Source organism: Thermothelomyces thermophilus, chromosome 7 (genome assembly GCF_000226095.1).
Source record: "Thermothelomyces thermophilus ATCC 42464 chromosome 7, complete sequence".
Taxonomy (NCBI): Eukaryota; Fungi; Ascomycota; class Sordariomycetes; order Sordariales; family Chaetomiaceae; genus Thermothelomyces; species Thermothelomyces thermophilus.
Genome location: NC_016478.1, coordinates 531203 through 555964, shown reverse-complemented (window position 1 = coordinate 555964; position 24762 = coordinate 531203). Strand labels below are relative to the sequence as shown.

Sequence of the window (24762 nt, the reverse complement as noted above, 5' to 3'; positions counted from 1 at the left end):
ATGGTATACTCCTTGTGTTTTATAAAAGCCATATTCTACATCATCTGGTAGTAAGCTGCCCTTTGTATAACATGCTCCTGGTCTCCCGAGCTTAATCGGCACCATCATCATCGAACATTAGGCCGGAGAGTGCCTAAGTAATGACATATTTTGAATAGGAAAAGAAAAATAAACGAAGAAAAGTGAAAGAACACCTAACACTCTCATGACCGAGCTCCCCACCAGTTCCATAACATATTATGAGGGCGACATCCGCTAGCAATTCAACCATCAATACCCAGTTTCTCACATGCTAAAGGCGGGAGCCATCTCGCGCCGAGTAGCGTCATCGACAGCAAGGTGCTTGAACTGATCCTCCAGGGAGCTCACGCCGCTCGGAGGGCAATTCTCTCTGCGCTTCTCTGGAACGTTCGAGGGTGCGGGTCCACTGTTCTCGCTCAGATCTTGGACGTCGGACAATTTCCCTGAGGAGATATCTCTAGTTGACGATATCTGATTGGTGCTCAGCGAGGGAGTCAAGGATGCTGCAGCGTTGCCAGTGTAGTGCGGCAAAAAGCCTTGGGCCGTAGTTGACGACAGCGCGCTGCTGGTAGCCCCCTTCCTCAGCACCGCCTGCCAAAGCTTGGCGCTGCGTACTATTGTCAGTAGCTTGACGGCGCAAATTGGTTGAGTCCAGACGCAATGCATACCTTGTATTGTCCCAGCGTCGGTCAGATTGCCCAACAGAGGCGGCATCCAGGCTGTTTTCGCACTTAAGAGGCGCCCCACCGGTAAAGTCTTCAGAGCCGCCGTTGACCTGAGTCTCAAACGAGATTGTCCTTGTAAGTCTTGCCGAGACGCAGTTGTCCTCGCTGACCGACACTCCTTTGATATTGACCCGCTGAACCGGGGTCATGGGACGGAAAGGGTCCCCGTCAGAGTCGGTTGTGCGGCAGCTAGAGTCCTGAGCTTGCTCAGCAGAAGGCTCCTTGATGGGCGAGGGCGGATAGAAGTGCTTCCCGTCGTACTTGGGCAGGCCCCGAACGGCAGACTTGGGTGCCTTGCCCCAGTACAAAAAGCGGGCACGGCGCTCCTCTTCAGTCAACGGGCGTTTGTACACGTAATCCTGATCTCGGGCAGTACGAGGATTGACACCCTTGGGAAGCGTCCCGAGCAAGTACGGCACGCCATAGCCAGATTGAGGTTTGGTACTGTTGCTGCCGGATCGTCCCCGTTCGTCAGAGCCATGGAGGCTGCTCTCGGAGTGAGCTGCCGCGGCCATAGAGGCAGAGAATGGTTGGGACACAGAGCGCTGTTCGCCCTCACAGAGGCTTTCAGTGTTCTCGACTCCTAGCGCGTGGATCCTCTTGTCTGCTTCTTCGCATGCCTTCATTTCCCTAGCATATTTACTGCCTATCCAGGTCGAGGCATAGCCAGAAGGCTGGAAAATAGGAGCCGTTGCGGCCTCGTTGGGGAGACCTGCAGCGTTTGGTTTGCTGCTGATTCCCGTGGAGGCCAGCTCGACGTGACTCTTATGCAAGGGTTTTCCGCTTTGGTCGACATTGATAGTAGTACCATGAGTGGCCAGCGCAACCCCCTGGTTGATTGCTTCATCTGGTTCCTTCTTGATGCCCGGAGCCCCGTAACCAAGTGGCACAGTCAAGGTAGGCGGCTGAGGCTGAGCTTTGTTCTCCTCGACGGCCATGCCGGCTTGGGCGGGTACTCCGTTGTTCTTTCCCTGGGTGGCCTTGAAATGCGCTTCCTCGTATTCAAGTTGGGTCTTCAATGTCTGCTCAAACCTTTGGATGTGGCCCTTGATGATTTGGATCCTCTGCTCCATATCCTTCTCATCAATCTGGTGACGATTGTACTGCAGCTGATCCTCGTGGTACTTGAGATTCTGTTTGAACGAACCAATCTGCTTCTTTGTAATGTCGCTGGGTCTAATTGACGAGATCGGCGGAGCTGTGTTTCCACTGAAGTTGGCATTAGCTGGGACAATGTGGTTAACAACAGATGGAAGGCCTGAGAGGCTCTGGTTGGAGGTCACGTAAGACGACCCCGTGGCGGCCGAACTGGCCTGAGTGGACTGTGGTTGCATGTAGTTGCCAGGAAGCTGCGGTGCAACACCTTGGGGAATGCCAACCATGTGGACGGGGACCACCGGGCTGCCCAAGGGGCCAGGGAACGTTCCAACGGGACATATGAGCTGACCGTTGTAGTAGAATGGCTCGGAAAGTGATGTCTTGGTCTTGCTCTGCTTGTCGTCCTCCGTCGCCTTTGTGCTGTGCAGATCTTTCAGAGCGCTGGCAGGGATGAATGGTGCCATGGACGCAGGGCTCACAGCACCTTGAGGGAAGGGAAAGCCTGGGTGCAGATGCGCTCCCAAAGTCATGGGCACAAACGAGACTGGAGTTTGAAGAGGTTGGAAGCCAGACGGATATCCGGTGACAAGTGGGGAGACAATCGGGACTGCTTGGCTAAGACTAACAGGGGCTGTTGGTGGCTGGCTGATTGCTGCCTTGTCAGACAAGCCATGGCTGTCCATGATACTGTTGTCGTTCGCTCGCTTGGTTGTGGGCGACGGCGGGCCGCGGGTATTTGGCACGATTCGGCCGCCAGCAGTGACACGGACATGCGTAGGAGACACGACAGCCTTGTAGAAGCGCTGGAAACCTTCGTCTCGCTGAGCCGAGACACCTGTAGGTGCAGGAATAGGCTCTGCAGTTGTAGCCTCTGTATCGCTCCGGCCTCGGTACTTCCACTCCATTGGGTGTGGAGGGTTTTGAGCAGACTCAGGGCCCACGGCTTGAACAGCGCCGCGAGGGATCTCCCGAGACAAACCGCGAATAGAATTTTGTGAAGCTTCACGGGCGAAGTCGCGACCCATACGGCGGCTCACGGTTCCCTTGAATACAAGCTCGTCTGAGGTTACAGACGAGTCATCCTTGTGTCTGCTGGTCGGAGGTCTGCAGCTGGCCGAAGACGATTCACTTTTAGAACGACAAAGAATATCGGCTGATATGACCATGTCAGACATATTTCCAGGAAGGAGAAGCAGTGGGTGCGGGTAACTGTACCGATTTCAGGGTCGTTAGCCATGGCCAGGACCTCATTTGGGACCCTATTGGTGCGAAGACCCAAGAGCTCGGTGAGAGTGTAAGTTCGGCGAGCCATATCGTGATTGATATGGGCAAAAACGTAGTACGTGCGGTGCCGTGGTGTGTAGTGCCAGCGAAACAAGGTGGGATACGACCTGTCGCAACTCGACGGTGAGGGCAGTGACTGAACGACAAAGGCGACGATGGGCGGCACAGAGACTCTCTCGCTGTCACGGTCTGTCAGCTTCTGCTCTTCAAGTTGTGATACAATGAACTCTGGCAGAAGGGAGCGGTGGAAATCAAGGGAACTGTTTGCTGTCAAAGAGTCGATTTTGACTTCGATGAATCTGCAGCGACTGTGCAGTTGAAGAAGATGTTTGATTGCGAAGACAGTTGAGGGAGTGATGGAGCAATCTTCGTCTTGTAGTTCCTTCAACTCTTTGAGCAAGCGCCGAGCACGCTTGCTGATTGGACTTTGCCTCATGATTTGACGAACGGTGCAAGTAATGGATCAGGGAGGGGGAAGGGGAAGGGGTCGCGCAATGAGGGTTGTGTGTGGCATCCGACGTGTTTCCAGGGCCAAATGTAGTAAAGGACTGGTATTTTGGGACCACTTACCGCCAGTATTAGAGCTCAAGCTTGACAGTGTGGGACAACGATGAGCGATTCACTTGGTGCGTCCCGCACTCGAGGCTGGAGATGTCCCAGTGAAAACACCCAGGTGACGAAGTTTAGGTGGCAGGCAACGTTTTGTGGAGAAGAAGGACACGGCAGGATGATTGAAACCTCCCAGAAACTGGAGCTTGCAAGAGTGACAGGTGTGAAGTGTAGCAAAAAGCTAGGTCGCGATTCCCGGCTCTGGATAGAAGGAGTTGGAGAGAGAACAAAAAGAAGGGCGGAGATGCAATATGACACGGTGATGGTGCTTGACAGAAGAGGAGAAAGGAAAACAAGGCAAAGACCGGCATAAAATCGCAGACCATGACAGGCCACAGGCAGGGTATTAAGACCGAAGCTGGCAGTTACGACTAATCATCCAGCTGCGCGTTGCGGGAAGGCATCCATCCTCATGTTGGGAAGCAGACGCTACTAGCGTGTGACACAACGGAAGGCACATTAAACCAAACAGCAACAATAGGAAAGGAGTAAGGAAGGAGCGAGTGTGCGAGTGAAAAACTCTCCAAAAAGCCACGATGTGACTTGCAGGTCCAAAACCTGGCACGCTCGCGTTTGAGATGTTGTGAACCCGTGGGTCAAACTCAGACAACGCGAGCTGTTGATCAGAGAAAATTCAATCCTGTCACTATCAACTGACACAACTAGCCCTCTAGCTGTCAAGACCAATTGAAAGTCACAAGGGCTCATACAGGGTCGCCGTAGTTGAAGCGTAGGTATATACATTGCTGTACTCGCTGCCTAAAACATATCGCACACCAACCAATGCTGCACCATTTCGTGACGGTGGTTTAGACTGCGCCCCAAATACCCAAGGTCCAATTCGTATGATGGGCCGCAGAGCTTCTGATCAGGCTACCGGCGCCCAAGCTCTGCCTCTGTGTTTTGTGGTCCACATCGCTCGCCCTGCTTGCCCCCGCGGCACCATGCTGCAACCAGAGCTCGCGGTCAATGGTGGCTACTGCCGCCCCTTTGAGATGGGTAACTAAGCTCGCGCCGCTCCAGGCACCGAGCGACTCGATGGCCCTCAAGTCGCCATGTATTGGGGGGACCTCGTCATACCTTCGTTTAAGCTGCTCCTCGATGGTGTCTACTTCGGGTATCGTGTTGGCTGCGTCGTGCCAGATTCCGTCCTGTTCTTCGCTTCCGTCTTCGTCTCCTGGCGATGCCGTACCGGCCGACGTACTGGACGCTTTACGGGACACTCTCCTCTTCAAATTGGGGTTGGTTCGCAGTTGTTCCACGGCTCTCCCTCGGACGGGGTCCCACCCTCTCTCCTGAACGAGTTGGGTCACCTCATCAAAAATCCGACCCCGCAGGCCGAGGACATTGGAGCATCCCCCTGTAAAGATGATACGCGACAGGCAAAGAGCGCGGACGTCTACCGGTAACTGCAACAGGCTCCGATACACCAGGAGGTGCAGGGGCAGCTCGTGGTCGTCAAAGCTCGTAGGTGCATACTGAGAATCGAAAAAGGCGTCCTCGCACGGTTCGGCCAGGGCGTCGAAGGGCAGCTCTAAGGTGGTCGGTGACAACCACGACCGCAACGGGATCTTAACTGAACTAGTCCTTCCAGATGCGGTATGGACTTGAGGCTCTCCCTCGTCCTGCTCTTGGACAGGGGCCAAGACGTCAGAAGAGGCTCGGTTGGCATTTGAGGCCCGGCGAGGCTTGCACCAGACCATGCGGGTAGTGATGTCGCTGCATTCTTCGAAGCTAACGACATGATCCTGGCTATCGTCAAGTCCACTTTGAGTTTGGGGTAGGTGTTTGGCGAGTAGTTTATGTGTCTGTTCCACAAGCATCCTGCCTCCGCGGATGCTCCTCCTGGTGTCTACCTCACGGTACTCGTAAACACTCGTGACCACTGTCTCGGCCCAACCGAGATCAACTACAAGTGCTGAGCGCACACCAGCACCGACAGCCAATGCGAGCGGGGATGAGAGCAGCGAAATGTTTGGCGGCTGAAACCGAGTGAAGACGCTGTCCAAGGCGGCCGACAGTAGAGGTATCGGCAGGCTGGAAGGAATGACCCAAACCATCCTCCGTGGACGTGAGTCAATGAGAAGATGTCTAACTCGCTGGTCAACAACGACTCGACCCGTCAGATCTAGAGTATGCCAACCTACTTGGTGAACGCTTCTCTCAACGCCCTCTCGATCTTATCCCCGACAAGACCGAGGTCAGCTCCTCGAACGTCATACTGCCACAGCTCATGATCCTTGCCCCACAGTCCGCCAGCGGTAGCGGTCCTCCAGTCATAGCGGTAATCCGTCTGCCAGGCCCTGAAATCGCCAGCCCTGCGCTGTTGGTCTGGTCCGAACCAAACGCATCCCCGGGGAGCTGGGTCTCCGGAGAAGCCAACCTGAAGCTTTCGAGTCCCAAACTCAATGATGATGATCTCCTCGTCGGCGCGGAGGCTGGAGGGTGACCCAAAGTTGGAGGGGATGGATCGGAGTGGTGTTGACGGCCCGGTCTGGTGATGATGACCGACTCCGGCCGGCGATCGGATATTAGCAACCGACCGATGCGGAAGCGGCGCTGAATCCATGGGCGCCGACATGGTGAGGGGGAGAGTTGGGGTTTTAACGTTCCATGAGGAGTTCAGTTAGCAAGTATTGTTAAGAAATTTCTGTTTGAAGACAACCACGAGGCACTGTTCTTCCTATATTTGGTGGAACAAATCGATCATAAGCAACACCTTACACGTGAAGATGGAAATCAAGACCGACACTGTGTCGCTCACTGGCGATTTTACGCGTTTGGGGCCAGTCGCGGTACATCTTTCGGTTAAAATCATATCTACTTGCTGTGGAGTAGCTTATGCAACAAAGCAGTACCTCGGTGCCTGTGACAACACATCGGAGTTCACCCGAAACGGAAGTAACGTCAACAAAACGACCGACTTCCAACCCTCTGTTGTTTCCATCTCACGGCTCCTCGTTGTGGACTGCAAAAACCACCAAGTAGCTCTGCAGTTTACGCAAATCCTTTGCCACAATGCCTCGATAGTCGTTGCTCTTCTCCTTTCTTTTTCTCCTCTTATTGAGTTGTAGCGCCAAACGGAGCGTCTCAAAATGGGCATCAAAGGGTGGGTGAAGCCTCCTGCGTGAAATGATTTGGCCATCGACGTGCTAACTCTCTCTAAAAACAGAATCTACAAGGAGATTGGCCCCGGCGACCGCATATCTCTCTGCAAACTTGCCATCGATACCCTCGAACAAACGGGCCGGCCGCTCCGGCTCGCTATTGACTTTTCAATATGGCAATTCCAGGTGCAAGCAGCCCGGGGTACGTGCTTGTCTTCTCCTGACCAGCACCATGTTGTCCCATCGCATGTTCTGACTCGAAATGACAGGCGGCGCCAACCCAGCCATCCGCACCCTGTTCTACCGCCTCACCCGCCTCCTCGGTCTGGCAATCCGCCCGATTTTCGTTTTCGATGGGCCCAATAAGCCCGCGTTCAAACGTAACAAGCGCTCCTCAGGCCGCGGTGACTCTGTATCCATTGCAATGGCAAAGAGGTTGATACGTCTCTTCGGTTTTACTATTCACGAAGCCCCCGGTGAGGCAGAGGCGGAATGCGCAATGCTCCAACAGAAGGGCATCGTCGACGCGGTTTTGAGCGAAGATGTGGACACCATCATGTTTGGCTGCCGAAAAACGCTGCGGAATTGGTCTGCCGAGGGCTCCAAGGGTTCCAAAACGCCAACCCATGTCTCCATGTTTGATGCAGACGCGATTGCGGCGGGGCCAACCAAGTTGGACAGGGAGGGTATGGTGCTCGTCGCGCTGATGAGTGGCGGCGATTACCTCCCGGAAGGGGTTCCCGGGTGCGGCGTCAAGGTTGCCTGCGAGGCGGCGAGAGCTGGCTTCGGGCGGGACCTGTGCCGAATTAAGAGGGCGGACAGGGACGGCCTGGCGGCTTGGAAGGCAAGGCTATTGCATGAGCTGCGGACCAACGAGAGTGGCTTCTTTCGCACGCGCCACAAGGCCTTGCACATACCGGAGGACTTTCCAAACATGGAGATTCTGCGGTACTACACCCATCCGGTTGTGTCGCGTGAGGCGGCCGTTGATCGGGTAAAGAGAGAGTTTCTGGCCGCCGGCAACGTGGATATCGTTGGGTTGCGAGAATTCACACGCCAGACTTTTGACTGGGAATTCAAGATCGGGGCGATTAAGTTGATCCGCGTCCTCGCCCCGAGTCTTTTGGTGCAAAAGCTCCTCGAGAGATACGAATTGGCGGAGCAGCACCCCGATGACCTCGAACTCAAGCAGAAAGAGGAGTCAGCTCTGGTGAAGGCGATCTCAAATAAAAGAGCACACTTCAGCACAGATGCAATCCCTGAGCTACGGATATCCTTCGTCCCGGCTGATATCGTCAACTTGGACCTTGCCAACGAGCCGGAGGAAGTGGTCGAGGCGTTCGGCCGCAGCGGCATCGCCTTGAACAGCGATGACGAGTTCGACGAGGACGCTGCACAAGAATTTACAGGCGAGCAATCAAAACTTGGCGGCAGGAAACCTTTCGATCCCCTTCAACCAGAGCTCGCTTGGATCCCAGTGGCGCTTGCCAAGCTGGGCATCCCTCTTACAGTGGAAGATTGGGAGGGGAAGCAGCGGACAAAAGAGCAACGGGTTGCTGCGAAGCTTACAAAGAAGCAGAAAAGTAACAAGACGGACATGCCAGTTGGAGCATTGGATAAGTACGTCAAGGTGATCAAGAACCTAGGCAATGACACCACGAACGACGCCCCGAAGCCAGAGCTCGCGTTATCACCTCCCAGGATTAACAGCCAGCGCAATCCGCCCGCGCCAAAGGGAAGAAGTAAGCAGTACAAGAAGACGTCCAGCTCTTCCCAGGCCGAACCAGCAGCGGACCTCAATCCCTGGACGCTCGCAAGCTTACATGCCAGTCCCAGGGTCGCCAAGTCTCTTCCATCTGCCACCTCGCAACCTCAACCCAAACCTAGCTCTACCCGGGAGACAATTCTTATCTCGTCTAGCCCGGCCGCCGCGGCGTCTCCTGCGGTGCCTCGTTCGAGTGTGAGCGATCCGCCGACGACGCCAACAAGAGCGAAGAGGGTTAGTCCCTTGGTGGAGACAAATCCCTCACCGCCGTCAGTGTTCCACGCGTCTCCAGGTCCGAGGGAGCACCGATTGTCGGATTCTGGAGAGCCAGTTGAGGAGGAGCAGTCGACTGGATCTCCGCAGCTGCCCAGAAGAGCAAGGCCGTTCAAGCGGGTTAAGAGCGGAGCAGGCGACACCACCAGGCCAGCGCTGGCGCAAAAGTCGATCAAGGGCTTTGGCCGAGTGTTGAAGAACCAAAGGCCCTCCCAAGAGAAATCCAAGCGCGACATTAACGACGCACAACAGATTGAGATCGTTTCAGAAGATGACAATGTGTCTCTGTCACCGCACAAGCGTTCCTTAACATCAGAATCCTCCGACTGCAATCCCACCCCTCCCGGTGGTGGTGGTTTCAACATCTCCAGCGACGATGATCCGTTTGCCGCGCTGCCACCACCTTGCCGATTAGCATCGCCGTGCTCTCGAGCAGTCTCTATAGCCACACCTGATGCTTCAAGCAAAAGCAAACAGGGACAGGAGGAAAATGACGCGATTGACGGCACGGATACTGGCGAAGTTAGCACCGGCGGTGCAGCCACCGTGGTTCCGCCTGCACACAAGAGCACGAAAACCAAAATTCTTATCCCACGAACTAGTCTTGACGGCGAAGGCTACTTCACCACGCTCGAAGTCGATCGTGAGGATGCCGACAGAATAATGGCTGCTCACAACGAACGGGTGCTGCAAGGCAAGGCTCCGCGCCGACGGGCATGGCGGCAGAGCGAGGTCTCGGTCCTGGATCTCACAGGGGAAGATTGAGAACGGAGAATCTCGGGGTGGGTCATAGGCATGGGGCAGGATCTCGCGAAGATGACTATGGAATGAGACGATGATACCCCCTTCAAATGTAAACGAATTTGCGGTTTCATACAATAACGCCCACAAGTCGTAGCGCACTTAGCTCCTGAAGGGTCTGCTAGAACGCTACGGTATGTACAGGCACACCTGACCACATCAGCCGAGTTAAAAGTAGACCATCATCGAAACCCAATGAAAGCCAACGCCGCATTCCCTTTCCTATCAACGCCCTTGATAACCCCTACCCACAGCGGAAGCTACCACCTTCCCAAGTTCACTTACACCCTCGCCGGCTGCTTCGCCAGGAGGACATTGACACTCTCTCTGGCATTCTGCGTGGCCCACACGCTATTTGGCCCACCGCGGCGCCATTCATCACCAGCAGCATCCTCTCCGCCCCCGCGGGTCGCCTCGCCCATGATGACCTCCAGGTCTCTCTTCTGCGAACTCAACCACCCCTTGACGAAGTTCACCGGATCCTTCGACAAGGACGTCAGGAAGTCCAGCTTGGCCTTGGAGTGCGCGACGGCCTGGATCAGCGTCGCCAGCTGGTCGTCGAGCCCCGCGACCTCCTTGAGCATGGCGGCGTACTGCGGATTCTGGATGAAGGGCAACAGACGGGCGCGGAGCGGGTCGTCGACAGCGACGCGCACGTCGTAGATGGTCGGCTGCGGGTTCTTGTGAAACTCCTCGTCCACGCGGATCGTATAGGCCAGTTTCACCGGCGGGAGAGGGCGCAGGTGAGGGGTGATGTAGTCGTTGAGGTGGGGGATGTAGCCGGTTTCGCGGGGGATGATCTAAAAACAAGAAGAAGGTTAGTTAACTGAAAGTGACTAAAGGGCGGAAGAAGGAGGGGGGAAAAGGAGGGAGGACAGACTTTTTTGAGCAAGTCGTCGCAGCGGAAATTGCGTTTCTCCTCGTCTTCTTGCAGGTTCATCAGTTTGATATACTCCCATAACGCCATGACCGCCTCCTGGCGGGTCGCCTCGCGCATGTCGACAATTTCAGCCAGCGCTGGCGCCAGCTCGAAGCGCTCGGGATCTTCGTGCCGGTACAAGTTGATGGTAATGTTCACGTTCTCGTCGCCGTTGCGTTTGAAGGTGAACTCGTCGAAGTCGGCCATGGCGGGCAAATTGCCGGCCCCGGCTGGCGGCCTGTCCGGCTTCTTCCATTCCACGGTAGTCTCGGCGCCCTGGCGGCCCGACTTCGGATGATCAAACTCGACTGTGATCGCCTTGAAGAAATGCGACAGCCGCGGTCTCTTGGTGGGCGCGGGCTTCGCTTTGGTTTTGCTGGGCGAATCTGTCTCCATCTTGTCGCCGTCTGTCTCGTTGCTGTTACCGCTGCTGTTGTTGCGATTGTCGTCACTGCCCTTGCGCTCCTCCTCTTCTACCTCTGCTTCCCATTCATCGTCGAGGAGGCGCCCCTCGATCTTAACACGGTATGAGGACTCGAGGTTGGACGAGAAGTCGAACGTGTCAACGTTGAGGCCGTTATTCTGCCAGAACTGGTCCTCCACGGTGTTGCTGATCCAGATGCGCAATGTCTTGTACCGCTGTGTCACCAAAAGTCAGCCTCTGTCTTCTCGGAATGGCCTGGTGGTGCCCGAGCCTTTACCTTTGTGTTGCGGCTCAGCGAGTCGACAATGTCGAGCCTCTTGCGCGTCATGGTCGCATCGAGCCGCCTCTCCAGGTCGCGGAGTTGCTTGTAGGAGGTGGCGACATCGCTGCCTGCTGCCAGGGCTTCTTCAACACCGTCGGGCAGGTTCTTGTCGGTGGGCTTGCGGCTCCTCAGCTTCGCGAGGTGGTTGGCCTGCTGCTGCTGGTGGTGCTGCTGGTTGATCTGCGCCTGCGTCATGGGCACCGAGTGGTGAGGGCCGGCCGACATCATGGGGCCTGTCATGGTTAGCGTCAGGGACTGCGGGTTCCGTGATGAAGAAGGCTGTTGGCCTCGCGCTTGGCGGTTTTGTGCCATTTGGGACATGCGATCCGTGATGCGCCAGGTTTTGGAGGCTTGCAAGTCTGGAGCGCAGCGTCCCATGCGCGAAGCTCCACATGGGCTAACGGATGTCCGGGAGGGGCCGGGGGCGACGAAAAGCGGAGCGCGCTCGGAGCCAGCAGTGGGAGCCGGGGTTCAAGATGGTAATCGGATGAAGTCAGGCGATTCCACGTACCGATGCCGCCTCGGCGTTGTGGGACATGCTGTCCTCCTCCCCTCGGGGGCACATGCTGGGGCGGGTATCCGCGATACTGCTGCTGCATTTTTGCCTCAATCGTTCTGTTCGCTCCGCAGTGGCAGGATCAATAACCCAGAAACCAAACTGCCAAGTCGGTAAGCTATGTGTGATGGCGGGCGAGTTCGGTGGTACACTGCGAGTTTCGCTGAGCGGGCGCGTCGATCGCGTCGTTCCAGAATTGGTTGGAGTTTCAAAGCGCAATTGCAGGCCCCACAAGCGCCTCTTGGCAGGAAGCGCAACTGACTTGTGGGCTACGAAAAAAAGGCTTACGTCAGCACCCACTGCATGTTCCGTTACTGACTCTTGACACCAGATCAAGTGCTGAACATTTCACACCTTCATTCCTCTGTAGCCGAGGACATTGAAATACCCCTGCTTTTAAGCTGTTTCTGCATGCGGGTTCTCATATAAATCTATTTAAATTATCATCTAGGGTCTGAAGCGAGCTGCTTACAATCTGTCCACCTTGAAGTGAGAGGGTTCAAGTCATGTGATATTTCACTCGATCAATGGAGGCATATTCCAGACATCACTGGCGGCGTCGAGCGAGCAAGAGTACCTTTCTAGGTGAAATATCGACTTCGCACGTAAAAAATACCGGTTCACTGCAAAAAGGTAATCCGGGACCCTTCGATCCGCCGCCAAAAAATGGAAAAAAGAAAAAAAGAAAAGAAAAGGTAGGGGAGAGACAGAGAGGAGTTGTCGTTAAGGAGGGAAAATGAGGTTAGGTAATGCGGCTAGAGCCTACGCCACGCTACCAAAGATGCCCATTAAAGCTAGTAGTAGTGGTTGCAGTCGAAGTGCTATGCTACCCTTCGAAAAAAAAAACACAGGAATCGTCCTGACCGCCCCAGTGCATGTGCTCATCCAACCCCTTCCAACCCCCAGCATTACCTGCGGTCGGGGTTTCGGAAACGCACCACCCCCGTCCGTATCTGGGAGGGAAATGCATTGGACCGGCCGTCTCACAGCGTGTCCTTGGATCAGAATGCCGCTCCCAGCCCGTTTTTGGACTGTCGCTTGCTGAAGCGGTTGCGCTTCACGTTTACCTCCTCTAGGCTGGCTTGACTTTTGCTAGGCTGGTTGCGCCCCGACCTGTCGCTGACACTGTATCCTCCTTCGCTGTAACTTGCCAACCCTCCTCCCATGGTGCTAGCCGGGCTCGACATTGACGACGACATATCGCCAAATCCGTTGTCGCTGTTGTACGTGCCGATCAGATTCTGTGATATAGCCAGATCTTTTGCGCGCTCTAGCGACTCGATCCAGTCGTCGACCGAGAACTTTGCGTCGCTGTTTTGTTGTGACGACTTGGGTTCTTCAAAAGTGTAGTGGATGCCGTTCTGGAAAAATGTCAGCCGCGGCAGGAAGGGAGAAAATAAAAATGGTGAGTACTGACCGTGTCAACACACCATACTGGCTGACCTTTGCTGTCTATCTGGGTCTTCCATACGCAATCAGATCCCAACAGCGAGATCTCCTGCTTGGCCCGTTTCTCCTCACCACCAGCGGGAGCCAGCAGGATGCGTCCACTAGATGTGACCATGACAAGCCGCTGCCTCTTCTTGGTTGTGCTACCACCAAAGAAGCGGGCCAACTTTTTGTGCCCGTCGCCGTCGCCTCGGCCATGCTGGCTGTTTGGGATGGGAGATGATATTACCATCAAGTCACCGAGCTTCAATATCCGCTCGTTGTTTCTGGTCAAGACAGGTGACCATTCAATGTCTAGCTGCGTAGGCGGCGGAAGTTCCGTGATGATTCGGGCTGGTCTTGAACCGTTCGGCGGACCGTGAGCCCCTCGGGAGTTGGGTGGCTTCTGTGGACTGGATCCTCCGCCATTGAGCTGGATAACGTGGGGTTCCTGTGCTGGAGGTACGTATGGTCGCAAGCGTGGCGCTTTTGTCCGCCACAGCTCCTTGCCGAACTGCTGCCCATCGAAGAATTCGTGGTTCTTGATGTGCTCCACGGTTAGCCGCCGGGCCGGATCCAGCACCAGACACCGTTCAACAAGATCTCGCGCAGCAGGAGGGAAACCAGCCGGAAACTCGTAATCGAGGCTGACAATCTTCTGAAAAGTCAAGTACTCTGTCGCAGCCTTGAAGGGGGGCCGACCGGCCAGGAGTTGGTAGATGATACAGCCAAATGCCCAGAGATCACTTGGTTTGCCCACGGCCTTATCCGTTAGAAGTTCGGGACTAACATACTCAGCCGTGCCGACAAAGGAAGCGTTCCTTTTGTCGTCTTGAGCGTTGTTTTGGCCAGAGGAATCTTCTGGAGGTCTTGGGTCTCGTGGATCTGGCAGCAGCTTCGCAGTGCCAAAGTCGGTAATCTTGATGTGCATTTGGTCGTCCAGGAGCACGTTCTCGGGCTTGAGATCGCGATGGATGACGCCCCGCGAATGCATGTACTCGATCGCGTCCAGGATCTGGGCACCGTAGAATCTCGTGCAGTCGACATCAAAGGTTCCCGTCTTCTTCAAGACCCCAAGCAGTTCTCCGCCGTTGCAGAGGTCCAGAACATAGTAGAGTGACGCCTCATCCTGGAATGTGTAGTAGAGTCGAACGATGCCCGGATGCTCGGTAAGCCGATTGAGGGTGTTCTTCTCAATGTTGACGTATTTAATCTTCTTCTCCTTGATGATGTGTTTCTTCTCAAGCACCTTGACTGCATACTCCCTCAGAGTCTGGCGGTCGGTCGCAAGGAAGACTGTGCTGTAGGAACCCTCGCCCAGTATTCGCCCGAACGAGAAATCTCGAACCCCCTTCTTGACTGACCTGATTACTGTCCTCCCTTCGGAATCGACCTCTCTTTTCACGCTGACAGCAGCGCCCCGGTCCTTCCACTCCTCGCTGCTTGCAAGCATTGGTACTTCCGGTCCGTAACTGCCGGGCGGGGCTTGCGGAATGCCGGGGATTGGAGCGTAACCCCCTCCCATAACCTTGGAACTCTTTCTGACGGGCATCATGCCATTGGGGCCGTTCCCAGTTTTGGGCGGACCTGGTCGGCCAGCGTGGTGCGATCGGCTCCCCTCGCGTGATGGGATCTGTGCTGGGCTCGACTGGTCAAATCTGGGATCACTCCTCGCTCCATAGATAGAAGACCGGGACTGCTCGTTCCTGGGGCCGGCATACGGCCCGCCTTGCGGGTCATGCTCAACCACACGACCCTGGGTAGGCAAGGCCGCCGAGCCGGGCGGCTGCCCTTCGGATGATGGCTGATAAGGGCCATATTGTGTGCCTTGTTGGTGTCCCTCCGAATCTATTGAGCCCCAAATGCCACGTGCAGCGTTCAGATTGTTCTGGGCGCTCTTGAGAATAGCGGCGGCCGATTCGTATGTGTGGGGCTGTCCGGGAGGGGCGTCTCGAGCTGCTGATTCGAGTCGGGCATTCTGAAGGGTCTCTGAGGCGTTACCCTCTTCGGTTTCGCCATTACTGGTTGGCTGGATGGTATGGCCATCATCTGGATTTGTCGAGCCATCGTGGGAGAGATTCGGGGAATCGTCGGGGTTAGCGATCCGCAGGCCGCCGAGCGCCCGAGAGAGACTGAGATCACCGTTCATGGTAGGTTGCCCAAAATTCTGATAAATAGTATCACACCGAGTTTACTGGGAGAAGGCAAAAAGGCAGGTAACGGTCGGGGACGGTGAGGATAGGCTGTTCTGTCCAAGTGGACATGCGGTCTGGTTCGAACGCGTGGCCGGGGAGGCCAAGGCAGGGAGCGAGTGAAGGCGGAATAACGACGGAGAATTCTGGTGCGAGCCGTGGCGGTGACAGAGCCGTAAGTCGCTGAGAATCAGTCTTGTATCAAAGTGCAGCAGGCGGGCGCTTCTTGTTCGTGGCAGACCCAGCCCGTGGATTCACCGAGTGTCGGGCATCGAGCACCACAGCTCACCGTCTCCGATTTGAAGCGCCGGAAACGAGCCGGCGCGTTGTCACACTGCGCCCCAAGGAGGAACGAGCGATTGGAAGAGCGGCGTGGTTGCCGTGCGAGCACTATTGGCGTTGATGATGAAGGATTGCTGGGAAATCGAGCTCCTTGTCTGCATTATTCGGTCGGTTGATTGCTTGGTGGAGGACCTGACCAAAGGGGTCTCCTGCACCGTGCGTATGTTCTTACGCACCGTGTAAGGCATACGGACGTATCCGAAGAAGGACATGCTCCTTGGCATTTATTCCAGCAAGCTGTTTGGGATGGCTGATTGTAATGCGTAAGTGTTGGCGTAAGACGAGGGAGTGCAGATGACCGGGTGCAAAATCTCAACGCTTGATCAATGTCTAGTTATTATCTGACCTCGAAGTACGCGCTTCACACAACTGGCGGAAACTTCTTGGAAGTTCTATTCCATGCTCGGCTCTCCCGCCAACTACCAAAACCACCGCGCCAGCATGACACCACCCCTCATCCTTTCATTATCTCTGCCCATCATGATGGCAGTACATACAAGACATAGAGGCTTAGACGTGGTGATCCTTCTATGTGACTATCAATTATGCAACTGAAGAAGTGTCATCTTCAGTTGCATCTCAAAAGTCATATCAACCGGGTAGTTCCATGCGAAACAATTGGTCAAGATAGAATTCCAGAGAAAGTTGCGAGGTTGGGACTCGATCTGATGCCTACTACACTGTTAGTATTGAATGGTAAGGCCACAGGATGAAGGAAAGCAATAGTTTGGCATTGCTAATCGATCCAAAGGTGGTGCACCTCGTGGTAAGCTGAGGAGCACCGCCTTTACTCCATTTCCGCGCGGGCAATTGCGATGCCATGTCAAAGGAGAAAAGGTCTCGTCATTCCCTTGCTCCTTCCCTTGACTCATTTTTCCGTCGGCATACACCTTACTAATACGTATTTTGGTACAGCTGGTCCTTCTTTGTTGCCTTTTTCTTGGGCTCGATCTTCCCTTCATGCCGGCGCAGAGCCATTCCCAACCTAAGGGGTCCGAGTTGAGTGTATTTTCGCCATCTGATTGTCTCAGTCCTCAACAGTTCGCCGATTCCACGACCAGCCCGACGCCCAACGTTGGGCACTGCTTTCATGTTGCGACCCAGGCCAACCGTTATCTTTCTGACTCACGCAGACATCACTGAGGTCGTCCACCGCCGTCGATTCCGTAGGTTTCTCGAATATGATAACGATGATGCCTGTGTTACCTTGGCCCCGACCGATCCGGAGACAACACACTTGGTGAAGGAGTCAAAATCCTCGTCATCACGCACCTTTAAATACGATAGGACACCAGAGGCGTACGATAGCGCAGGATACATTTCTCCTTCCCCTCCATACAGCCGAATCCGCCCCTTGACAGCTGACCTCCCACTTCCTCTACCGGCTGGTATGGGAGCCGAGGGAAACACCTCGTCGTCGCCCAACGCATGCAGCAGCCAGACAAGCTCTTCGAAGACCAGGAGAAACCAGCAGCGAGGCTCAGTCTGGACGCGTCAGCTCTGCCTGCGGCCAAAACGTAGCGTGCCCCCCGCCGCGACTGCGGTAGTAAATATTGATATAGGCGGAGCAATTGGCTCCAGGGACCCGCTTGGATGTCCGCAGCGGGAGTCAACCAATGATGGATCAAGAACCGAACGGAGCCGTGCTGCGTCCACCCGCGACTCTGGATCATGGGCAGCGTGGTGTTCGGATCCCGAATCACCGACCATAACGACTCCCTCCCAATCGACGCCTGACGGCCATGTGGGTGTTGAATAACGAGGTTTCTGGGCTTATTATTGTTGGCTAAACGAGGGAACAGGCCTGTCTCCTCTCAGATGGGACGGACGCAAGGAGAGATGCCGCTGGCCAATCTACACAACAGCATGGGATGCGGTCAGAATCATTCACGACCCCCCTGACCCCTTCGCCAAGCTCTGCCTGCGTATGTTCAGCCAAAACACCGCGACACTACGAGTACTTCGTATAAGTCGTTGACTTTGTATTAGGACTGGGTAAGATCGGTCGGGAGTTCTAAACCTGGAGGAAACGAGGTAGCCAAGATTTTGACCGGAGTCTCCGAGCCGACGTAACTGACTCTGGCGCCCAGGAAAGTCGGTCCGACGTTTCGTCACCGGTGCTCGTGATGAGAACTCCAGGGCGACTCCGGGTTTACAATGACTCCCTACCCGCTTCATCTCAACCCCAGACGCCACAACACCTGCTTGAAGCTCGGCATCAGAGCCAGCTGCAAGCGCACTACACGGCTCCAGTTCGGCGTACATCCCCACACATGCTCTGGGCCCGGACAACAACTTGGTCTCGGAGATATTTTGGACGGAGAAGGGAGCCGAGCCCACTGGGACTCCAGAGCCCGGGTTTCAGGGGTCTGTATGGCAGCGTGGAAAACAGGGACGATGCAGAGTTGGGCCAGGAGATGGCCGAAGACATGACGCAAAGATGGGGAGGCGCTCTCCGGCCCAGGCCCAGCAGCACGGGATGAGCATTCCGTCGGTGATTTGGAACGCCCAGGAACATGAGGAAGGCGTCGCGGGCTAGCCAACCTCGAAACTTACAAGTAGCATTAGGAATGTCGTGTCGTACAGTAGCTTAGGTAGTCCTTAGGGGCGTAGAACTTAGGTCGCTCATTGATGCTCCCTATGCCGCCATCGGACGCAAGAAGCTTTTCCACTGTGTGCGTATGTCGCGCGTGTCCACGCGCGCAAAGTAAGACCGGGCCATGTCCCAGCCGGGCAGGAGAGTGAGTCAGGACGTGGAACCGTCCAAGTGCGCATGCGAGGGAGGCGCTGTTTTCGAGCCTGCTGATTGAACGGAAGGCTGGCTGCGCTGAGACCGATTGGGTGAATAGAAGGAGTCTGTGCAGTCCAGGGTGCGGCAACCAAGGCAAGGAATACGGATAATGGGAACAGATTGGTGGATCTAACAGCAGGACTCCGTAGCCTGGGCGGCACAGCACGGACCATGACGCCTGGGTGGAGGAGCAGCTCCAAAGAACGCACGAATGACTAGGATTCCGTAGTTTCTCCGTAGTTGGTCGGAGAATGCACATAATCCGTACCCTAGTAACACTACACAGTACCGAGGTACTTTGTGTGCACTTTACCGAAAAGGTAATGGCAGGTTGTGGTGTGTAGTGTAATCCGTACTGTGTAGCGCTGGAAAGATGGAGCGGGGCGAGAGGCTGACAACCGGGGGGGAACAAGCCGATCTAACCACTTACGGGCCCCTGCCATCTTCCGCCGCGCTCAAACCACTGCAGGATCGGTTGGCGAATTGAAAGTGAGTTTGTGGGGCTTTGACCCACTATTGAAACCAGCCAATTAGATGTAACAGAATGCTCTCTATGCCGGCACCCACAGCTCCAGGGCTCCCGATGTCTTTTTGTCCACCTCGCCCGGATCTTGCAGGTTCTAGGTTCTCGTGTGCTGGTCTTCTGCTTCTGCCTCGCTTTCTTCTGCAGCCCTCCCCTCTTCCCATTCTTCCCCTTCTTTCCTCCTCCACCTCACTCCCACACATCCCTACTTTGAGGCTATCCATCCACTCCACGCCTTCGACTCGCACAACGGTTGTTCACTAACACCACCGCCGAGGCCATCCGCGGCTTACACGACCCGTTTGCGCGCCAAGTCGTCGCCTCGCCCTCCCAACGCGCCGACATCGCTCTCTCTATCGCATCTCGCCGGCGTCAGCGCACCAAAAAAACCAGTCTCGATCATCCCCCGCCCATTTCCTTGGCCAATTCCTTTTCAGTATCCGGCCACTCGACACTTCAATTGCCCGGCCTTGTTATTCCTTGACCCACCACGCCGTCTACACCAGCTTCACTTGTACATTCTTTTAGCGCCTGCGGTTTTTGAGCTAACCACTACTGCTTCTCGCATCTGATAACCCCTTCTACTTATCTAATCTCCAGCAGGTCGTCAAGATGCCGTCGTTCGATCGTGTCTACGCTTCGTCGCCGGTTCTTGCCATACCGGCACAGACTGCCCATCCGGTCTCGCTCGACAAGTCCTTCCTGCAGCACCAAATTCTGCCCTTGAGTCAACCGGCGTCGTGGCGCCCCCAACTAGTCCGCACCTGCACGGCTGCCGGCCGTAAACGGTCCAGAGATGAGGCATCCGTCAACCTCGACCCTCCAGAGAAGTTGGTTGAGCTGCCAGTCAAAGAACGGGAGGATGAATGGGTCTACGGCCCCGGCATGACGCTCATCAAGAAGTCGGCTGGCTACGTCGCCGACGCGAGCAACCAGTCTGGAACTTGGCTCGAAGAACGGGTTGCCGCGGAAGAAGCACGTAAGACAGAAGCGGCTCTTCTTGCGCAACAACAATTGGCGCAGTCGCGGCCCTCTCTGAGGAGCCACAAGTCGCAACGGCTTGACATGACGACGACGTCCATCAGCTCTGATGGTATGCTTTCCGGTTGCCGCTCTAGCCCCACTCGCGAAGCCATCAACCCAGTGACCGCATCTTCGGATTCACTTGCGCAACCAATCGTCGACGATTTTACTCTGCACCTCGGCATTGGCTGGAGCCGGATCAGCGACAACGAACACATTCAAGCCGCCGCTCGTGGTTGGGCCCGCTTCATCGAGAATCATTATCCCGTCACCAACGCCAAGATCCTCCTGGAAAGCCGCGGCCTCCAGTCGTATCTCGTCGAAGCAACTGAAGGATACTTCTTGTTCGCGGAGAACCTTCGCCAGGGCCGGCTCGTCAGCACGACTTCAGAAGGCGCTCTCGACAATCTCAAGGTTTCGCCGCCCGTATTTGACGGACTCGAAATTATGAATGCCTCCGCATCGGCCAGATCCCTCGATTCGATCGCGTCTACCACGTCGGCTGATATCGACATGAGCTAGACGACTTGAGGTTTGAGTTTTGGCGTTTCGGGAAGGGTTTTGTTCTTGCGAGATTTGGTTGAGCAATCAGTGCTCGGTATGGCGTTGAATTGGCAGCGTCGGCAACGGTTGGGTTCGGTTCCTCTTGGGCCAAAGGGCTCTTTGGGCGATGGGTAGCCCGGGCCCCCACGGTATTTCATCATTCGGGATTAAGCAGCAATTGCTCAAGGGTAGTTAGTGTATGAGTAGAAACAATAAGTGATTCGTTGCATTCTCAATCTGGCATCGCAAAGTCTGCTGTGCGCCTCAAGAAGTCTCACTCCGAGTTTACAGGGCCATTGGAGGATTGGCCATGCCGGCTGATTGTGATGAGAAATGCGACTGGTCTTTCCAAGGCATCTTGCGCAGTCTCGTCGACTCGATCCCTCTCAATGACGCCTGCTGCCAGCCGCCAGGAGTTGCTTGCCCTTGATCTACTGCGTAACAAGCATTCAGCCTCCATTTTCGCCCGGTTCATTTCCCAAAAATAAATTTCTTTTCTTTGCGTAGACAATAATAGGTAGTTATGGAAGAGTACTCCGTAATTTGAGGTGGAATCACGACACAATCTTACTATGTGGCGTTCGGGTCTCAAAGACCTCATGGTCAATTCTTGCCGGAAGCGATAGTAGCAGATTGAGCGGGGAGAGCCAATCGATGCTAGCACAAAGGGCAATCCGGCACCCGTTACACGAAAACCCAAAGATAACCCGCGTCTGTGGACAGGACGCGCTCCAAAGTTTGCACGCGACCGACGCTAGGGAATGACATGCAGGATCGGTTAACGCCTGCTTCCACGGTGTTTTGGCCTTGGGTGTCCTCGTCTTTGTCACTCCTTTTTGGACAATGAGCGTCAGCCTTCCCCTTCCGTTTCACCTTTGACTCCCCCGCTTTCCCACCACACCCGCCTATGGTGGTTCGCCAAAGGCCCAATCCTCTTGCAACGCAGACCGAGGCCTCCGTCGCCAATCGCTGTTGACAGGGGAGACAACAAACGCCCTTTCGTCTCCCAAGCTCCTGTCGGGTGGCAAAAATCAAAGTGGACGGATTTAGCGAGTCGCTTTCCGTCCGCCGTGAACGGCTGGGACGAGCCTCACCCGAGTCACAGCCTCGAGTTTCTTTCTCTTCGAACTAGAATCGGAAACTTTTCAAAAGCTTTGTCTCCATCTTTCTAGATCGTCTTTGTTGAAATCGTCACATAATATTCCGGCCTTGGCCATTTTTTTTTTTCCTTTTTTATTTTTATTATCTTTTTTCTCTCCCCTTTCTGCGGAAAGTTGTTTTGAATGAGATGTGTTGACCCCTCTTCGCACGCGACCCTCAGCCTGCCAATCAATCGCCAGCTGTCAGACTGCGCGTGCCAGCCACGAGCCGGCAACTTGGGGGAGGCAGCCAGGCGCAACATTGAGCCCTCTGCGACGACGAGGGAGTCTGAAGAGAAACGAGCACAGTCGAGTCACCAGTCTATAACGGGTGCGATACCCGATTACACGCATCCATGGTGTCGCATCACGGCGACGGAGTGACCTCATTGATGGTGCGGGGGCCCTCTTCAGTCATCGGGACCAGTTCCAGCGGCCGGGGAACGGGGTTACACAGCTCCTCACGATCACGGCGGTACAATCGCTCGCACGCCGGCGGCACGTCCTACGTACCTCAGAATGAGTTTCCGATATTCAGTCAGACCGGCGACGTCGAGATTATTGTGCGCGTACCCAGCGGGCATGAAAATCGCTACTTGCTCCATCGGCATATCCTTACCCGTTGCTCTGGCTTTTTTGAGGCCAGCACAAGCAATGAATGGTCACGTGCGCAAGCGGTACCAGAGCTGCCAGCACCGGGGACAGTTGGGGCGATCGAGGCGGGAAACGCAGATGGCGGAGAACTGGCGCGGATAGAGACAGACCGGGGGGAAAGCAGCGACGGAGGCAGCAGACCTGGCTCGTTGGCCTTGTCGCAACCTAAGAAGAGGTGGAGGTATGAGTTGGACTACGGGTCGGACGACAACGACATTCCAATGTTGGTGCAGAAAGAGGAGATCGACAATCCGCCGCCGGTAGCCAACTCGTTATTCGGTGGTTCTTCGTCGAGTCACTCCTCGAACCGACCCTCCCATCGCAAGTCAGCGTCGCATTCCTTCTTCCGGTCCGTCGCCAACTTGAGCCTTTCCGCAACACACGCTTCTTCTCTACCACCACCTACCCCGGAGGAGGAGGATCTGTTACGAGACTACGATAACCTTTTCCGCATCATGTACAATTACCCGCCCGTGCTCGATGCAGTCAACATTGCCGACGGCTACGTCCAGTGCAAGTCGCTGCTCCACCTCGCTGACCAGTACGATGCCCTGGCCGTCGTCGGGCCCCGCGTCGACCATCACATGCTGCAGTTCCAATCCCGCTTGTGGAAGCAAATAGCAAAATACCCCATCAGCTACCTCCGCCTCGGCTACCTCGCCCGGTCCAAGGTGATCTTTCAAGAAGCCCTAATCCACGTTGTTGGCCAGTGGCCAGCCGGCGAACGCTCCATCCGCGCGGCGCTCCCCGAGAGCGTCATTGACATCATCGAGGACAAGGTCGACGAGCTCGAGGAGACGGTCAGCCGCGTCGAGGCCCGCCTCTTCCGCCTCACACTGACCACCCGCTCCGGCGAGCGCGTCACCCCGGCCAACAGTTACCTCGATTGGCTAGCCGTCAGTTTATTCCGCCAGTGGCTAGCGGAAAACACCAGCCCCCCAATGCCACCGGCCCCCGAGCGCCCGAGAGGCGGCGGCAGCAGCGCCCGTAACACATCGGGCCAAAGAGCCAGGCTTGGAAGCAGCGGCAGCGGAAGCGGCGGTAGCGCGATAAATGGCCCGTCGGGGGACCACGGCGGGGGAGGCGGTAGCGGGGCCAACGCTAGCAACAACATGCAAGCCGCGTTACCGCCGGCGACACCGTCGCTCGCGTCGCTAGGACGCACATACCGCCTTCTCGGTGGGGGCGTAGGGCCCGGCGGCTCGGGAAAAGGATACCTCGGACACGACGAGTGCAAGCGATTCTTGAAGCTCACTCCGGAGCTCTATACCCGGGACAACCTCCGCAAATTCGAGAAGCGGATCGATGAGCTTAAAGCGATGGCCCGGGAGGTTGTCCGGCCGTTGATGGGGAGCGGATTGGAGTTGGAGATGGTTCACGGTGCTGGAGCCGGGGGTATTGGTTATCTGACATGCATTACGGTGAGGGACCGGGATTTGCCGTGGGCATATGAGTAATGGGATGTGGCGATGGCCGTGGCAGTTACGATGAGATATTGCTCTCAGCGGGCTGGTACGTGACTGTGGGTGCGTGGCGGGCGGAATCAGGGGCCTGGTGTCCTGCGATATCCTTGTTGGGTGGGCGTTGGGCGGGCTCGATGCTACGGACAACCGATGCTTTCCCTTATGATATATATGATGACCGATGTAACGAACGGATGGCCATGTTGTTAAGGATACCCATTTATGGATAGGAATGCAATCTAGGCTCTTCTCTTCCGAGTTGCTCTGCGTCGGAGTCTTGCGGCCCTGGACGCTTCTGGCTTCATGTTCAGGGCTTTGGGAAACCCATTGGCTCGTCATGCGTGCATTCTGTGCTTCGCTCCAACCCGGCCGTGGCAGTAACAGCAATTTCCAATAGATAATTAGTGTGTTTCTCCCGAAACCTGGTTCTGCATTTCCGCCACTGATCTCCTCAAATACGGCGCCGTGCTTGATATCCTTCCATTGCGTCCTAAAGCCCATATATATTCCGTACGCATTAATCCGTACACACACAACGATATCCTCATATCTGGTCTGAAATCACTGCCGTAATCTTTAGTTGTTAGGCCGCTGTGTCTTCCGTACGCAGCGCACAGTCACTGATCTGAGTCCATGCGAGATTGAAAGTCAAGGAGCGACTGAGCGAACTGCCAATGTCACGGCGAAGCCCGTGCGGCCCCGAGTCTGTAACGCTCAATCCCCCTGTGCCTAGCGCGGCCTCTCGCGGTTTTACATCAGG

At 55.6% G+C, this 24762-nt stretch overlaps 8 protein-coding genes across 8 annotated transcripts; 4 read left to right on the top strand and 4 right to left on the bottom strand.

The window, feature by feature from the left end:
- Positions 1 to 285: 285 nt before the first annotated feature.
- Positions 286 to 3156, bottom strand: MYCTH_2121166 (uncharacterized protein; the record flags this gene model as incomplete). Its single annotated transcript, XM_003666535.1, has 3 exons — positions 286 to 628; positions 690 to 2972; positions 3008 to 3156. 3 exons carry the CDS (start codon positions 3154 to 3156, stop codon positions 286 to 288), a joined length of 2775 nt encoding a protein of 924 aa, XP_003666583.1.
- Positions 3157 to 4409: 1253 nt separating this feature from the next.
- On the bottom strand, positions 4410 to 6454 carry MYCTH_2311388 (uncharacterized protein). Its single transcript, XM_003666534.1, has 2 exons — positions 5885 to 6454; positions 4410 to 5828 (listed from the first exon to the last, which is right to left on the bottom strand). The coding sequence occupies exons 1-2, from the start codon at positions 6316 to 6318 to the stop codon at positions 4547 to 4549; spliced, it is 1716 nt and encodes a 571-aa protein (XP_003666582.1). The 5' UTR covers positions 6319 to 6454; the 3' UTR covers positions 4410 to 4546.
- A 222-nt stretch (positions 6455 to 6676) lies between these two features.
- On the top strand, positions 6677 to 9763 carry MYCTH_2311387 (uncharacterized protein). Its single transcript, XM_003666533.1, has 3 exons — positions 6677 to 6846; positions 6910 to 7046; positions 7114 to 9763. The coding sequence occupies exons 1-3, from the start codon at positions 6833 to 6835 to the stop codon at positions 9645 to 9647; spliced, it is 2685 nt and encodes an 894-aa protein (XP_003666581.1). The 5' UTR covers positions 6677 to 6832; the 3' UTR covers positions 9648 to 9763.
- Positions 9764 to 9964: 201 nt separating this feature from the next.
- MYCTH_56853 (uncharacterized protein) lies at positions 9965 to 11576 on the bottom strand (the record flags this gene model as incomplete). Its single annotated transcript, XM_003666532.1, has 3 exons — positions 9965 to 10483; positions 10564 to 11241; positions 11304 to 11576. The coding sequence occupies 3 exons, from the start codon at positions 11574 to 11576 to the stop codon at positions 9965 to 9967; spliced, it is 1470 nt and encodes a 489-aa protein (XP_003666580.1).
- Positions 11577 to 12774: 1198 nt separating this feature from the next.
- On the bottom strand, positions 12775 to 15667 carry MYCTH_2311384 (uncharacterized protein). Its single transcript, XM_003666531.1, has 3 exons — positions 15475 to 15667; positions 13322 to 15381; positions 12775 to 13265 (listed from the first exon to the last, which is right to left on the bottom strand). The coding sequence occupies exons 1-3, from the start codon at positions 15479 to 15481 to the stop codon at positions 12906 to 12908; spliced, it is 2427 nt and encodes an 808-aa protein (XP_003666579.1). The 5' UTR covers positions 15482 to 15667; the 3' UTR covers positions 12775 to 12905.
- Positions 15668 to 16956: 1289 nt separating this feature from the next.
- Positions 16957 to 18349, top strand: MYCTH_2071385 (uncharacterized protein; the record flags this gene model as incomplete). Its single annotated transcript, XM_003666530.1, has 4 exons — positions 16957 to 17409; positions 17476 to 17516; positions 17662 to 17795; positions 17901 to 18349. The coding sequence occupies 4 exons, from the start codon at positions 16957 to 16959 to the stop codon at positions 18347 to 18349; spliced, it is 1077 nt and encodes a 358-aa protein (XP_003666578.1).
- Positions 18350 to 19030: 681 nt separating this feature from the next.
- On the top strand, positions 19031 to 20980 carry MYCTH_2135849 (uncharacterized protein; the record flags this gene model as incomplete). The annotated part of the gene is made up of 3 exons (XM_003666529.1): positions 19031 to 19131; positions 19458 to 19551; positions 19784 to 20980. 3 exons carry the CDS (start codon positions 19031 to 19033, stop codon positions 20723 to 20725), a joined length of 1137 nt encoding a protein of 378 aa, XP_003666577.1. The 3' UTR covers positions 20726 to 20980.
- Positions 20981 to 22004: 1024 nt separating this feature from the next.
- On the top strand, positions 22005 to 24290 carry MYCTH_2311380 (uncharacterized protein; the record flags this gene model as incomplete). The annotated part of the gene is made up of 1 exon (XM_003666528.1): positions 22005 to 24290. A coding segment is annotated over exon 1 (1751 nt), but the record flags the coding sequence as incomplete, so codon positions are not given.
- Positions 24291 to 24762: the final 472 nt, after the last annotated feature.

Coding starts and splice junctions, on each gene's coding strand:
- MYCTH_2311388 (XM_003666534.1), bottom strand. CDS start 6,318: ATGTCGGCGCCCATGGATTCAGCGCCGCTTCCGCATCGGTCGGTTGCT. Junction 5,829..5,884: donor TTGAGAGAAGCGTTCACCAA/GTAGGTTGGCAT, acceptor CCAGCGAGTTAG/ACATCTTCTCATTGACTCAC.
- MYCTH_2311387 (XM_003666533.1), top strand. Junction 7,047..7,113: donor CCAGGTGCAAGCAGCCCGGG/GTACGTGCTTGT, acceptor TCGAAATGACAG/GCGGCGCCAACCCAGCCATC.
- MYCTH_2311384 (XM_003666531.1), bottom strand. Junction 13,266..13,321: donor CAGTATGGTGTGTTGACACG/GTCAGTACTCAC, acceptor ACATTTTTCCAG/AACGGCATCCACTACACTTT.